A 16,585-nucleotide genomic window follows, 5' to 3' on the forward strand; every position below is an offset into this window, starting at 1 on the left:
TGGTAGTGCTTGCCTGGGGACCAGAGAGCACTTGCACATCTCTGAACTGATGGAAGAACAGAGAAATGGGCAACAACAGTCACAGATGCTCTTACTCAGCTGGGAGCTCATGTGAACAGGGCAGAGTTCAAAGCACCTAAACTGCAAGTGGGTCATTGCTTCACATCAGGGTCTGGCTCCCAAAGGAAAGAGCTGGCAAGCTCAGGAGAGTTAAATGCTGTTCTCTAGGAAATGCCTTCCTGAGTCGGGGTACTCAACAGAAAGGCTACAGAGGTTCAGGCTAAATTAATGGTCGAGTGACAGCCCTGTGTCCAAGGCAGTCCTTGGTCTTGCAAGCTGCATAATATCAGTGCCCCTTCACTTTCTTGCTCATCTCAGACATCACGGCTTGAGACAGAGAAACATCAAGATGCTCTAAACCTCTTTGGGTGCGTGCTATGACATGAGATTTGGATCTGTACCTGTCAGAAAAGAGAGCACTGAGGAAGCTGGCTCACTTGCATAAAGGAAAGAAGGTCCGATGAAAGTTGGTGTTTCCAAATGTGAATATGTTGTTGGTATGGTGAGCCTTGAACATGTCCTTTTTTGACAATTTCTGAGCACTTAGCACAGTAAGTTATTGTTAATATTAAATATCCTTTCCCAAAATTTTATTGGAGATCACTTGCCAGTGCTGAAAAACATTCATCTTCATATAGACAACCACTCTTGCACCAGAGCCTGTTGTGCAAGGCATGTTTCTGTACCTTATGGTTTTTTGTGCTAATGTAGGTCTTTACTATTTTTTCTTGAAGGCAATCAGCTCTACAAAATATGCTGAAATAGGTCTCCAAATGAATTCTTTCTTAGTATGTTTGAGAATCACCACAGTAGGCAAAAGCATTTGAAGAAAATATGCTCTCAAAATAGCTCAATTAGGAATACTAAAGAAATTGTACTCACCTATACAGTAACTACAGTCCTTCAAAATGGATTAGCTTTGTCAATTTTCCACTACATAGTCACCTTTTTTCATTTTTTTTTCTTTTTTGTTATCCCCTATATTCTGGAGAGAATCCATGATAAAAATAAATATTGAGAGTGGTAGTGGCTTCTGCATTTTTTTTGTAGTCTTGGTGAGATAAACCCAGTTGTGTAACTGTGCACAGAGTAGGTACTCCTGGCAACAATTCCCACATCTGGGGCATGCCTGTGTAACAAGGCACACCGGGGCTGCTTGTCTTGGAGGGCCCCCAGGTACTGCACTGAGAAATAACCCTTCCTTAGCATTACTCTGAACCACTAGGAGGATAGTTTAGAATTAATTTACGTTATGTTGTTTCACTAAAACCTTGCTGGAAATCTTGAGGTGTGGTTGAAAAAGTTTCAGTACGGAGGGTGTTCAGATACACATTTTCCTGTCTTTGATATTTTCTGTGGATATATGCAGTATTTATCATACAGTGCTTATACAGTTCCTTTCACTCCTTAAATCACAAAGTGGTTTTTACAACATGATTCTTTGTCTTCTTTTCATAGGCATTTCCTATTTAAACATGGATCTGGGTCTTCAGCTATCTTCAGTGCAGCCAGTCAGAACTATCCTTTAACATCCAATACTGTTTACTCTCCACCTCCTAGGCCTCTTCCTAGAAGTACCTTTTCCAGACCTACCTTCACTTTTAACAAACCTTACAGGTGTTGCAACTGGAAGTGCACTGCTTTGAGTGCTACTGCTATAACAGTTACCCTGGCGTTGTTGCTAGCCTATGTTATCGGTAAGCCTCTCTTTCTTTTCTATGCTGAATTATTCTCTACCTTTTCTGTTCTGCTGTCTTGCTTGCTTTTACACTATTATAAATCATGTTTTACTAATAATGTTTGCCATTGGGTGCTTTGTAAATCCTGGCAAACAAAATGCTAGGTTGGCCAGAGGTTGAATACAACCTGGAATTCTCATTAACTTTCTACTTTGTTAACCTTGGTGCTGCCTAATAGAAAAAGAAATACTATTCAAGATGACATGTTTATACTAGCAGAGGACTCCTACTGATTTTAATTGCTGTGATATTTTTCTTAATTTAAACATTTGATTTTCATATTAAGCCTTACAACATTGTTGCTCTTAAAGAATTATTAGGAAAAGACTGATAATGCTTTATTGTATTTTGCCTTGCTACCTTTATTTCATTTCTTCAGTCTGATCACAATTTAAAACTTTCACCTTTTCCTCTGAATTCTTATATCATTGGCTAGAATGACAGCTAGCTCTAAAAATATGTTGTATTTCACACCATATTTTCTATGATGTATTTTGCTGTACCATTATTGAATTTATGTTTCAGCAAAATGTTACATAGATCGAAGTGCAGTTATTTAATTACCAACCTATCTTTGAAAGTACCTAACTGCAATTTTGTTATCACGATAGATAGACGGGATTTATCGAGTAGCTAGGAACACCTTCCTTTTTTTTTTTTTTTTTTTTTTTTTTAATTGCAGGTGGGCTTGGAGTTACTGTGATTTCAGATGTATTTGTGTCTTTGTGACTTACTATGTGACATTTTAGCTGAACATCAACTGTCACATTGGTTTTTCAATCTGAATTGAAAATATTACAAAAAAATCATTATATAGCATCTTAGAACACAACTGTGGCTTCTGTAAACATAGGGAAATCTAGTTAATTTTTGCTTGTGTGACACACTTTCTCACATGCACTCTTGGTTTGCTGATTTAGTTGCCAGTTCACAGGTGAGCAGGAGCCAGAGTATCCCCAACATCTTATAGCTTGAATGGGAATAACTCTGAGTTTGCCTGAAAGAGTGGTTTGTATAGAGATACAAGTACAGATACCTCAAACTGATAAGTGGCCACTGATTTTCTATATTCTCCGAATAAATGTCTTTATAGTGAAAATTATTACAATTTCAGACATTTTTCTTTTCCACTAGATTTTTTTTTTTTGTCCCATAATGACAAAGTTCTGGTTACTGTCAGTGAGATGCTCCTCAGGAGGAGGTTTTTTTCTAACATCCTTGTCTAATGCATATGGGAAAGCAGATTTGAACATTTCTGGTGTATGATTATTTGAAAGCACCTGAGGATCTAGTAAGCTACATTAATTGCAGATTTACATAACAGCTGGTGAGCATATGCCCTCAGTTAGGACTGGCTGTATAAATTTTGCAGCCTCATCTGTTTGCTCCATATATATCCCACCCACACCATTTAGATTTTATCTAGATGAAGCACTGCCTGTTTCATCTCTGCTTAGATTTCAGACTGCCACTGAAAATTTTTTAACTTTCTAGAGATATATTGCTGCATGTCATCAGCCTGAGAAGGCTGTAAGCACTCCATGTCACTGTGAATTAAAAAGCTCTATATGAATTTCCTGTAGATGTGTCTGTATTTATCTTAACCTGGTAACATAAAGTTGTAACATTTTATTTAGTTGGGCAGAACTAGGTAAAATGAAGATATCTTTGTATTTTATAAACTATTAATATTTATTGTTATGTTTTCTACAGCAAAATATAAATCTATGAACCAGGAATTCTAATTCAGAAAAATTTCGAAGAAGCCATTATTTGCTCAAGTTTTACCCAGAAATTTTTCAGTTTCAAAAGCTTTCCTACAGATACAGGTAGTATTAGTTAGCTTATTCCAAATTAATATTCATGCTGCCCATTTCTAGTCAGTTAAATATTTAAGTAAGTTCATGGTCTGTTCTTATGAGTCAGGTACCTTAGTTCTTTCCCTTTTGTTAGGTATGAATAATAGCATATAAACTATCTTCAAAGTTCACTTGATCTGTAGGGTTGCATATTTGCATATCTTTTCATGTCAAAAATTTAAATGTGCATGTTTTAAATAAGAGTAGTTGGATATACAAAAACAGAGTGTCTGTAGCACTCTGAAGTTAAAATTCACTCCCCCAAGCATTTTATCTTTGCTCACCATGATTCAGGTCCCTCAGTCCTAACTCCAGGGAGGTTTTCATCAAGCGAAAGGGAGTTATGTCTGAGCAACGACTACAGACTCAGGCCCAATTCGCAGAACAAAACTCACTTAATTTCAGGATCAAACTTAACCTGGGGTCAGCTCAGTGGTTGTTAACTGGAAGAAAAAGGGAGACTTTGAAAAGGCAAAATTATTTTCATCATTGTATTTTAAGGCACAGTCTGCATTAACTTATAATGAGCTGCAATTTGAGGCTGAATGAATGTAGATCAAAACTTAACATTAAGCTTTTTCTTCCCCTTATTTAATAACTTAAATGTGCTTTCTCAAATATCTTGTACTGCCGTTAGATACATGAGCTACATGTTACTGTTAAAAATAGGCCCAAATCTCAGCCTCAAGTCAGAACATTCCCAAAGTCTTGGAAACCCAAAGCTTATTCCAGATCAAAAATTTGCAAGTGGCTCTTATATTTGTAACAAACTGAGAACTGTGCCAGAGTGCTCTAAGCTGTGATTTTTCAGTCGAAAGGTAAAGTAACAAAATGTTTTTTTCTTTTATTTTTCAGTCTTTCCCTATTATCAGTGAGACTCAATAGAGAAGCTTTTACTTGAGAACACATACTACTATATTTTCTCTCCTTTGAACTACTAGTCAGTTAAAAAAAAATATTTTTTCTCCATGTTTCCACTTTGGCCTATAATCAACATGTTTATTATTTGGCTGTTTCTGAAATAAATTTGTCTATTATATGGACAGTAAGGAAATTACAGAACTCTGTAAATGGTTGTGTAACAACTGATTTATTGAAAACCTTTAGTCATAATATTTAGGTTGTCAAGTAAAACACATATTTTCACTTCGATGGGAGTAATTTCTGTGATTAGGTTCTAAAGTCATAGTAGTTACTCCAAAAAAACCTCATTTCATAAAGTGGATGTTTGTTCTCCACACTGTAAATGTGTAGAATTATTTTCTATCAAATAAAGGCATACATACTTCTATTTTTCTTCTGTAATTTCATGTATGTTGAGAACTGTTATACATTCCTAGCACTCTGTCACACAATTGCTTGAATTCGCCCACAAAGAGGGCAGTATGGCAGGTGAGCAATTGGGACACCTACCAGGGAGGTGATTTTGGTGCATGTCATCGGTGCATCAACAGCTACAGCAGCTTCACCAATGGTTCCTGAGAGCCTGGCCAGGGCTGTGGGAAGAGGGCAGAGCATTCGGTTACGGTGGAGTGAAAGGCTGACTAGGGAAAACAAGTTATCTGCTCTTCATACAGAAACTTGAAGTGGGCAAAATCTGTCTGCTAGCACTCACTGTATCTGAAGGGCATATGAGCTGTGTGTGTGTGTGTGTTAGATTTATGAAAATGACTGCCCAAATTTAAAAAAAAAAAAAAAAAAAAAAAAAAAAGAAAATCTTGAGGGAAAATTGAAAATTCTTGAAATCAAGTTATCTTAAATTTTTTTTATTTTTGACTGTAAAACAGAAATGGATAAATCCCTGGCTATGTGTTGATGTATATTTCCCTGGTATGAATTGTTTGAAAGGACTGAGCTAGATCTGTGTCACCAGTCTAGGATCAGATATTTACAGAGATGGCACCTTGCAAAAGGAAAGTATGGAATAGAAAAATAGTTTATCTTGTAAGATGAGGACTAGAAGACACTGTGTACATACTGATATCCAAAGGCTATAATGTAGATTCCAAATTATCACATGAAAGACAAGAACATATCTGTTTGATTATAGGTAGTCATTAGTTGTATGTCTCTGTTCATCTATTGGTCTGTGTTGCTATAAAAAATATAAAAAGGCTACCAATGTGGAATGGTTTAGGAAATATTCTCTTTTTTTAATCTCATTGCAATAAAAAAACTAAGAAGCCATTGGCAATTAAGAAATTTGACTAAAAATTTCAGAGCAAACAAGGCAAATGTAAAAGACAAAATAAGAAATACGTTAATTTTTTCTGTAATTTTTCAGCACCACACCATTTTCTTTAAGTACAATACAATGTTTCATGTGGCTGCTCATCTAGTCAGTTATTTTTAGCCCATTAGTAAGTAGGATTTTTCTTCCATGATACCTTACCATTTTATCAGCTACTGATTTGGACTTGCAAATCACTGGTCCTATTGATCAAAGGTGCTGAACTCCTACGGTTGCTATTGATTTCAGCAGGAGATGCAAATGTTCAATCCCTCCAAAAATTGCATCCCATGTTCCTAGATTTAACCATCCCTGACTACATAATGACTGTTTTATATACAAATGTATTCTCAAGTATGAATATGAAGTTGTCCCTATCCTTTATGATATTATCACTATTTATGAGCATGCACTGGAGATGGGTGCTGGGTCTTAAATTATATTCATATGGAAAACGAGGAAATTAAAACCTCTCTGTGGTCTGCCATCATGAGCTGTCATTTCTCACACTGTGTACAGGGTAAAGGGATGATGGTTTCAAAATTGGGAAGGGCCTGGCCAAATTTTATAGACGTATGTATCTCAGTGCATAGATTTACACATTCCAATAGAAGAATTGCAGGAAAGGAGCAGTTATTTCTATTCTCAGGTATAAAAATCTGTTAGGTGTAAAGACAAGACTGCTTGAGGAAGAGAAGAATGCTTGAGAATTAAGACGGCTATAACAAATATATGGAAAAATCTTTATTTCATGAAAGGCCATATATGGTCCAAAATAACATTCCACATAAATATGGATTTAAAAAAAAAAAAAAAAGAAAATTCTTAAGACTGAATCAAATATTAACAGTCTCAAATTTTCAAATTTAGTTAGAGCATAATGACATAGCGTTTTATTTACAAAATTAGCTTAAAAAAGAAAAACACCCCTTCCTCAGTCAGAACTTTGATTCTGACTCTTATTTGTGTTCAGGTATTTTCACATTGCTTCACCTTTACTGGAATTGAGGCACTGATGCATCCATGGCTTCATGCCACAGTGAAATCCAGTTTTATAAGCAGAATGTGCTAGCAGTTATAGAAAATAATTTTCTGGCACTTGGTCAGAGCAGGTGTAGAAAGAATAGTCAGCTGCTAATATACATTCTATTACAGCTCTTCTAAAGTCTAGGCTTCAGGGAGATGATCTACTGAGATTTTGTAAAATAACTGGAAACAGCAGAGAAAGCTAAACAAAAGCCTTTAGTAGAGGTCAGCAATTTGGAGAGACTTCACATTTGTAGGATTTTTGTCCTCTGAAGTTCGTCTTGCAGGTTGATAAGTACTTATTGTACAGGACTTTTCTGACATTTCCTCACTACTGAAAGTCTCTTTTGCACTGGAGCCAAGCCTCTTATTCATATTCTGCCAAACGTGTAGCACAGGAGTTGACAAGCTGTGCTTACACAGAAGGTAGATAAGAATAAATTAAATTAGATCATTGGCTTCATAGCAGATGGCAGGTTAATCCAGTTTACAAAGTGAGTTCTGAAAAAAATGCTTATATATTTGTGAATATTTACTTGAGTATGCCACAGAATTGCAGAGACTGAGTTAGTTTATCTGAAAGTGTCAGTTTGTTTTATTTAAATGTTGAACAAAATAAGCAGTTTGGACATTTACCTCAAAGGTAAAGACCCAAGCTTTGGTTCTGTACAGGGCCCAACTGATTTCCCTTACAGCAGTAGCGTGAAGTAACCAAAAACCTGCCTCTGGATAGAGAAAATCCCTTAGGCAACATAAAGTCACAGTAGCTTTTCATCTCTTTGTTCCATGAAGGAAATTTATGGAAAGGGTAGAAGATACATGTCTTTAATTTATCTTTTTCTGCAAGAGATCTGTTAAATATATTAGCCAAGAGAAGCTCTGTACTGTGAGTAGAATCTTTTGTATTCAAGGGAGAGTTAATTTGAAGTTACCCTGAGCAGCTCCACTGTGCAGCTTGGCCAGGGCAGAGTGACTGAAGAAGCAGCTTAGCTTCGCCATAATCCTGCGGCATCCTTCAGTCTCTTCAGCTCCACTGACTACAGACTCCTCCAAATTTAGCATCCGCAATAACATCCATAATGCATGTTGTATAAAAAAAAAAAAAAAAAAGTATATGTCTACTTCAGTGTTACAATTTGATCTGAAACTTTGAATTAAATAGGGCTATCTAATATAGTTATAAATAGCTATAACTGTAAATAGGTATGGTGGAATCCATCGTATGAGCTCTATGTCCAAATGTTATGTAAAGAGGGTCAAATTTTGCCTTCAGATATGTTCTCCTGCCTCCAGATCACCTCAGTGAAAGCAACGTACAACTCTGCTTGTGACAGAATGCAACTCATCAATAACACAAAGCAAAGTAATAATGTAATAATAGAGGGGAGAATATACTGGAGGTTCAAGCATGCCAGTAAAAAGTATCTTTTTGGATGAACTTTGCAGTAGGATGGAAAAACTAAGGAAATAGAGAAATCAAGTTGAAAGTTCAAGAATGCTGGGTAAAGAAGCACTGTTGCTACCAGCAGGGAAAATACTGCCACTCAGATTGCAGATGAGAGGTTCGTTTGGACCCAGATGAGGGAATGTTATGGGCTGATGCTCCTGGTGACTCACCACAGCCCCTCCTAGCTGGAAGTATGAATTTTGCAATTGTGAAGCATACTGATGCTGCTAACAAGCTGTTTAATCTCCACTTGCTGGTAGTCGTCGGTTTTTGCTTGAAATGGTAACAGTTCACCTTTACACACACTACTAGTAACTGAGGTATTTTAAGTGCTTCAAAATGCAGGGTATCTGATTGCAGAATTTTTCTGGAGCCAGGTAAGCAGAGCACCAAAGTAGCTTTTACTTTTTCTTTAATACCAGTGTAGTCATCAAACCTCAAAGGCTGTTTTTTTGTGTTCTGTGGGAACTTGAGCTATATCCAGTAATGCATCTTTAGTCATAATGGTGGGGTTTGATACTGTTAGTCAGCAGCCAGCCCTCAAAAGTACTGCAGTCAAGGTCTTTTTGTGTAAACATCAGTCTGGAAGGCTGAACTTTGAGGAAAGGGCAGAGACCTTCATCAGAAAGTGAATCTCTCTCCTTTTTACCCAGCCCAGTCCTAAGTTGGACAGAGTGATGGTGTCATCTTCTGTTTGGTCTGTGTAGTAGAGTCTTATACCCGGGCACTACACATGGGAAATACAGCTGAGAATCTCACAAATGGAATTATGCTGTGGGAAATGACATTGTGGCCCACAGTCAAATTCCACAGTATTTTCTGTGCCCCTTTGTATAAAAGGGGAAAAGCAAAAGCCAGAAATCCACTAGAAAAATCAAAGAGAAAATGACTCAAAAGAGAAGTTCTTTTGAGCTTTTTAATGAAATTCAGTATGTGCCTACTTATTTCTAAAGAGACTTGAGAGAGAGAGATTTAAAAGTTTTATTTAATCTTATTTGGTGAAGTATCTGTATATTTAAAACATGATGTACATATGTTGTAGGAAACACAAGCTTTGTAGGAATTATGTATACCCCAGGTAAAAGAAAAGTATCACTGAAAATGAAGAGGCAGGGTAAGGCTCTGTGTCTGCTAAATAAACATTAATTATTCCCTGTAGTTAACTTCTGAGAAAGGTATCGCTTAGAATTAATGGCTTTACTGGTGTAGGCAGTCTGGTTATCACCAGAGTGATGCCTGGATCTAAAGGTAATTTCTCAAGAGCTATAGCTAACATAATGAAAATCAGATGGATTTTAAGATTGCAAGATGACCAGGTTTCTGCAGTGGTAGAAGTCATTCAGTTTAACTCAAGCAGACCTTATTTTCATAGCAATGTGCTTTGTTGTTCAAACATTTGGTCTTTCACATTGTTTAACATCAAGCTGGCCTACCAGTATCCTGTGTCATCTCCCACGGACTAGAAGTCCAAGGCTGGCAGAGATCATCATCTGTACAATGCAGTTGGTGTTTCGCAGGGAGGAAACTGATTGTCAAACATACATACAAATAGTTTTGCTAGCTTGCCAAGCTTTGGCATGAACTATAAAAGCAACAGCACTTCCCCAGCCTGAAGGAAGACAAGTCAAGCAAACTATTCAAATTGGTGCAAATGGATTCCAGAATGCATAGTGTATGTAATCTGGAAAAAGCATGTAGTAAGAAAAAAGGTGCATTATATATTCAGTCCTTGATTTGTGACATACCATCTGCAGTGCAAACAAATGCTTTATTAGGATATTAATGATAGTAATAATGGAATTAGCATAAGAAAGCAACTAGATTATATTAATGATTCTATGGCCAATAAAAGCTTATTGATGTGTGCAGTTATATTTTGCTTCTAGTGTTGATATGTTTCAAATGCTGATATAATTATTTGCATTAGTATAAATGAAATGTACACTCATTAGTTATCAATCCCATTGAACTTTGTTTCTTTTTGTTGTTTTTAACTCTTTAAATAATAACAATGTCCAGAAGCTCAAGCCAGGAGCAAGAGCCTCCTGCTGTAGAGCTGTCAAGACATGTTGATTTTTGTTGTACCTTTTGTTCATAAAAGTAATCTGTCTTGCATTAATAAGCTCTAAGATCAGAATTTAGGTCTGAGTGGTCTGACTGCAAGACCCTTTTCAAAGAATTAGCAAGGTCCCTTGATGATTTCAAGTCCATAGAATATGAAGCAATCCGAGCAAGCCTCTAGTTTGAGATCTCAACACTAAACACCAGAGTAAGCTTCTAATGTCTCTTCTGGGGCATGAGAATTTACTGTCCAGTGGTGTGTCTCCAGAGCCCAGATCTGATGGTGAAGCAGTGATTTGAGAATTCAGTAAATTTGGCTCTCTTCTACTGACACCAATATAAAAAATTTGTGTCAAAAATACTGTAACCTCACTAATTCAATAGAAATGCTCTCATTTGCTTGATTTGGATCATGTATCAGAGGCTGGGTGATCCAGGAGTACACAGATCTGGAGTTAATGATTGTATATTGGCAACTTTGCATTCCTGTGGTAGTTTTGTCAAGCCATTGTCAGGAACTTATTCAAGGCATGTGATTGTGGTTTATAGTTTAACTTTTCAACATGCAAGGGAGGCTTGTGAGCAAACACATAGAAAATGGATAATAGACTCTAGATTTCCTGTTTGGATCGAGATTTTTTTTCCTTAAAGTATGTGCAAGTGCAAAAGGAAGCAATGTATTTTCTAAATGCAAGACCTGTTCTAGATCACACTTACTTTTCCTCAGAGACTCTGAGGTTCCTACTCAATTCCTACATGGTTCCTTCCAGTACCTAAAGTGGGCCTACAAGAAAGCTGGAGAGGGACATTTTACAAGGGTGTGTAGTGGTTTTAAACTGAAAGAGGTCATATTTAGATTAGATATAAGGAATAAATTCTTCGCTGTAAGCGTTGTGAGACACTGGCCCAGGGTGCCCAGAGAAGCAGTGGCTGCCCCCTCCCTGGAAGTGTTCAAGGCCAGGTTGGACGGGGCTGGGAGCCCCCTGGGCTGGGGGAAGGAGGCCCTGCCCGGGGCAGGAGGGGTGGAACTAGACAATCTTTAAGGTCTCTTCCAACCTGAACCATTCTATGATTCAGGAAGAGCAAATATATTGCCTTTTAGGCTCCTACTGTGGGCAGATCCTACTCAGTGCAAATTGCTGCATGTGGCTAAAGAGCCTGCTACTCAGGTTTTGCTCTTTATGTGACAATTTCAGCTCCTCTGTGGGGGGTGTCCTCAATACATATTTTAGTGGGTCAGCAGTCCTCCCTGCTGAGTTACTTCAATGCTAAGGCAACCTCCCCCTCGGAAGAATTTGCCCTCCTCAGTAAGACCTAGGTAATTGTCTAGAATGACTGCAGTACTATCATATTATGCTTAAAATAAGATCCTCTGTTGCTGTCTTTCTCCTACCATCCTTCGATGCTTCAGATCAGAAGCAACAGAAAGGAAAACAGAGAAAGTGAATGGCTGTGTAGTTAAAGTGGAGTAGGCAGCCCCCATGTATGGTAATAAGGATAGTTTATAACTTCATTAAAGGATTAATTTAGTAGATTTGCCAGTGCATACATAAATAACAACTATATTTCTGTTAATATGTGTTGTAGAATAATTACATATATTTTGGATCAGTTTTTTGTCTGCGGTGTAATTCTGGAGTAAATCTATGGAGTCAATGTTTTTACTAATGTTTAACCTAAATAAAGAGGTTTGCGAATGCAGTGGGCACAGTTTCACTTATAACTGTGTTGGAAAGGTGAGAAGTTTTACTTGGTGTCAGTGCTTTAATCAACAAAGCGAGCTCTTTGACAGCTTAAAGCTGAGGGACAGCATTGATGTAGCATTAGAATCTGTCACACAGTATTAAATTCATTCAACTGTTATCCTTTTAATTGCAAGTATTTCCATTAATTGCTGTAGAAATTCATCACCCTGACCTGGCTGAGCTCCAAAAGAAAGTGTGGAAACTAATTAAACATTGAGTTTTAAGGTAAAATTGTAAATTGCTCATTAGACCCCTTGAAATTCTGATATATTACTAACAGAACAAAGTAATACTTGACTTTGCAGAAACTGGGTCATAGCATTCTTTCTTAGTCTGACTGAAGGTGCTGTAGCTTAGACATCAATTAATTGGTCTTCATTTTTTTGCAGCAGTACACTTGTTTGGTTTAACCTGGCAACTACAGCCAGTTGAAGGGCAGCTATATGAAAATGGAGTTAGCAAAGGAAATAAAGCAACAGAATCCATGGATACTACTTACTCACCAATTGGAGGAAAAGTTTCTGATAAAACGGAAAAAAAAGGTATGTGTGAATGAGAAGACAGATTACAAATATTTAAACATTACTATTGTTCAGATTCTCTATTTGCTATAGTTTGACAGTATTTTGAGTTCAGGTTTTATCTTCTCTAGAATAATTTTAAAACTAGTATGAAAAGCCCGTAACCAGATTGTTTCCTTTAGCAGAAATCTCACTGAAATTAGCAACCGACCCAAGCCATTAGGGAGGTAATGTTCAATAGCAAAATAATGGCCCTTCTTTTGTGAGAGAAGAGATATTAGAGCATTTGGCTTCTGTCTTAAGACAGGTGAGGTGAGACCTGCATTCACCTTGTTCCCATTTGTGCAGAGGGCTTAATGCTGTTCCTGTCTTGCAAACCAAAGTCAATCTTAGGCAAAGTGAAACCCTTTGTTCTGACAGGTCAGAATATGCAGAAGGGTAGAAATCTTAATGCTTTTAAAGGCATCCAGTTCTTGAAGGCGTAAGCTAAAATTCAGCATCCTATCACATCTTGGTTTAACCAGTCACAGTGAATCAGCTCGCAGGAAACTGCTGAGGTTTTGCAAAATGCCTGAGCCAGCCTGGCCGTTCCCTGCTGTCGCGGGGACAGTCCTGCTCTGCCCCTGTAATCTCTCTGTGCGGCTCCCACAGTCCCCACACCCACTGTGGGGATTGTCTCATGCATGACCACGACATGTCAGTTCACTGTGGCAGCAGAAAATGGCTTCGTTAAAAAATGTGAATAGTCTTCTGCCATGTAAGTGGCTGAACCAGCTCGTTTGAAAAGGCAGAGGAGTGCCAGAGCTGGCATCAGAAAGGAGTGGACTGTGCAGCTGGGAGTGTGAAACAGAGAGCAGGATTGTCCCTGAGATGCACAATTCCTTTCTCTGAAGTCCAGTCATTTAACATTGTTAGGTCACCTACTCCAGTATTAGTTACAAGCTCTGGCCTATGCTTCCCACTGACCACCACAGTGATGCTTTCTGACTGTAAGAAGCATACGGGTCTCCCATTTCTTTTTATGATACCCAGAAAAAGTGGATGAATCAGATTAGATCAGAGAAAAACGAATGAGTAGAACATAAACCCTAATCTTTCCAGTTGTTAGGAGGAACATAAAATTGTACTGAGAGCTCTGCAATGATAGGAGATTTCCAGACCTTTCAAATTTTCGAGCAGAGTTGTGATCTTATTTTATGTAAGATCTTTGATTGCAAATATGAGACAAGGTGGGACATTGTTGTACCAGTCTCTCCTGAAGGAAGATTACATCTCACATCAATAGTTTTACAAATCAATGTGGCACAACTGGATTGAGACCATATTAGATAAATGAGCAATAGAAACATATGTAAGGAGACAATGATGTTGTTATCCACTATTTTGTCCCTTAGAATGTATTGGTAGTGAATTGCAGTAAATGTTTTATACACTTTTGTATTTTTGTCCTGGTGCACCATGGAAAATATCTCAAATAGTTCTTCTCAACTGCATTAAATCATTTTGTCAATATATTACAGATTTAATAAAAGCTCTTCCAGAGCATTTGGCTTCCAAAGGAGGATGTGCAGGAAAAACATCAAAAATCTTAAAAATTAGATGCTTGAAAACAGAGAAAAGATTATGTGAATCAATAGAGACTCAATGTAGTAGGTAAAAAACCAAACCACCTGCCTTGCCCCAGGCAATCCCTAGGTCTTGTGTAGCTACACAACTCCCCCACAACACTAAAACACAGGGGGCTGTGATAGCAGAGCCAATTCACTGAGGGCTTATCCAGCAGTTTCAGAGGTCAGTTGCGAATATAACTAGACTGTTGTCTCACTTGTCCCCTTTCACCTTTTGGGGGTAACCTGTAATCCAGAGTGTATGCTAACAAGGACTATACACATGGGAAAACACAAGAAAAATCATGTGGACTTAGTACCAGGCATTATTACATGCATAGTCTGGCTATGGCTAATTTTTGCTGGTTTTATTACTTTCCATCACTTTTAATATATATCAATAATTTTATTCCCAGTGCTCATAACAAATTCACTGTGGAGATGTGCTGGGAAGGAGGATTTGGAAACAGACAACTCCTTTCATTACATCACAATACCACAGAAAGTTGATATTTTGACTGTAAAATTTAAGTCTCTGACGTGATTTCACAGGGATAAATAACTAGCGTCAGATATTGTGACCTCCCATTTTCCCAACTCAATGCAGCAGCAGAGAATGCTTTTCCAGACTTTGAAAACATCTATTTTAACTAATCTTTTAATGAAAATCAAGTTTACAAACCAGCAAGTCAGGTTTCTTTAAGAAGTCACTTTATAACACACTGACCCACGGCTATGAGTTAACATTTTAATATGTAGTAATGTGATTAAAAGCTCAGACATCCTATTGATGCTGGTATTTACCGCAGGAGTACAAGGAGATTGATTGTTTCAGGATCAGTAATAATCAGTATATGGGTACTTTCTTCTGAAGATAATTGGCACCATGCTGTTCAGAGTTTTACTTTCTTGAAGACAAGAGAAACCTGTGATGAGGAATCTTCTCTTTTAGACTTGCAAGGGAAGTGTGCTTAGAAAGAAAGAATAGGGAAGAAGTAATACCAGTTGGCAAGATTTGGAGCTGAATAAGGAATTGAATATAGATAATTGAATTATGCTTTATCATAAGAAAAATATTGTTGTGAGAAAGATCTTTTTAGAACAAGAGCAGAACTTGTATTACAGCATTGTAATTTTAAAAGCTCATTTTGGACTTTTTTGAGAAAGTGCAAGGAAGTATAGAAGGATAGTCTGTGAACAGTGTATCTTCAGATGCCTTTTTTGTACAGCGAAATGCCTGCTTAGTTCAGTTAAGTGTAGAAACAGAGCTAAATTATTTTTCTACAAGGAAGGTGCAGTGGCTTAGTGAATATGAAAACACGCACTTTAGGCATGGCTTTTACAGTAGCCTTTTCATGCTATGTGTTTGGCTGAAAAAATAGTGTTTGAAAGGTAGAGATGCTGTGAGTGCATACTTTCAGTAGGTGGTAGATAATATATATTTTCATGTTACCATTGTGAACAGCAGCATGCACTTCTTTCCTGTGTAAAGAGATAAAAGTGAATCTCAGTACATCTCTTTTTTTAAAGGTTAAGTAAAATTATTACTAAAGCAAAGGTATTTTTCAGCCAAATGTGGAAAAACTCAGAGATACATTGTTTTGAGACTAGCAACGCTAACATGGTGTTCAGCATTTGACAACATCGATTAGTGAAAATACTCCTTAACTAAAGTCCTAATACTTTTTATTTTCAACAAAGAAACAGGCCTTCTCACTTCAGCAAACTAAGAAGCAGTTACCACATTTTAAAGGACCTTGAACACCGACCAATAATGTCATTAACTTCAAAAATGATACTGTATCCTTGAATTTTTACTTAGTGCTTTATCGTCTTGTAATTGAATCACATTAATTACCATGTGTCAATATCACCAAAAAGTTCCTTAGTGTTTTACTTAACCCAGGGTAATTGCTTGCAAAGAATCATTAAGATTTAATATCTCTGGAGTACTGGAAATAAGGGAAAAGGGTTTTGAATTTACATCAGCCAAGTAGGATCTTGGATGGGTTGGGCTAGGGTGGGAAGGGATCCACTTTCTTTGCCCAGCATAAGAAGTTTAATTCTCTTTTCAAAACTCACCATTCAGATTTTTTCCATGAAGCAAACTGCACAGAAGTAGTCTTACCTTGAACACTGTTAAAGCAGCAATTTGGAAATATTTTAATTCATGAACTAAGTAACAGGTATATTTTTAGAGTATAGATTACAAGTTCTGAGTTCTAAAAATAGGTGCTTTTATGTGATATGGTGTTAAAAGTCAGCTCCTAGTTCTTGCTGTAGGTTTGGT

At 37.3% G+C, this 16,585-nt stretch overlaps 1 protein-coding gene across 5 annotated transcripts in view; it reads left to right on the forward strand.

Moving 5' to 3' along the window:
• TENM1 (teneurin transmembrane protein 1) overlaps positions 1-16,585 on the forward strand; it is a 343,154-nt gene that overhangs the window by 191,858 nt on the left and 134,711 nt on the right. For 3 of the 5 annotated variants that reach the window (XM_042807094.1, XM_042807096.1, XM_042807097.1), the window contains 2 exons: positions 1,519-1,757; positions 12,557-12,709. In XM_042807094.1, coding sequence (XP_042663028.1) covers positions 1,519-1,757; positions 12,557-12,709 — 392 coding nt within the window. The remainder of the gene's footprint in view (positions 1-1,518; positions 1,758-12,556; positions 12,710-16,585) is intronic. The other 2 variants (XM_042807095.1, XM_042807098.1) reach the window with 2 other exon arrangements.

The sequence above is a fragment of the Tyto alba genome, unplaced genomic scaffold (assembly GCF_018691265.1).
Source record: "Tyto alba isolate M040663 unplaced genomic scaffold, T.alba_DEE_v4.0 Super-Scaffold_5, whole genome shotgun sequence".
Taxonomy (NCBI): domain Eukaryota; kingdom Metazoa; phylum Chordata; class Aves; order Strigiformes; family Tytonidae; genus Tyto; species Tyto alba.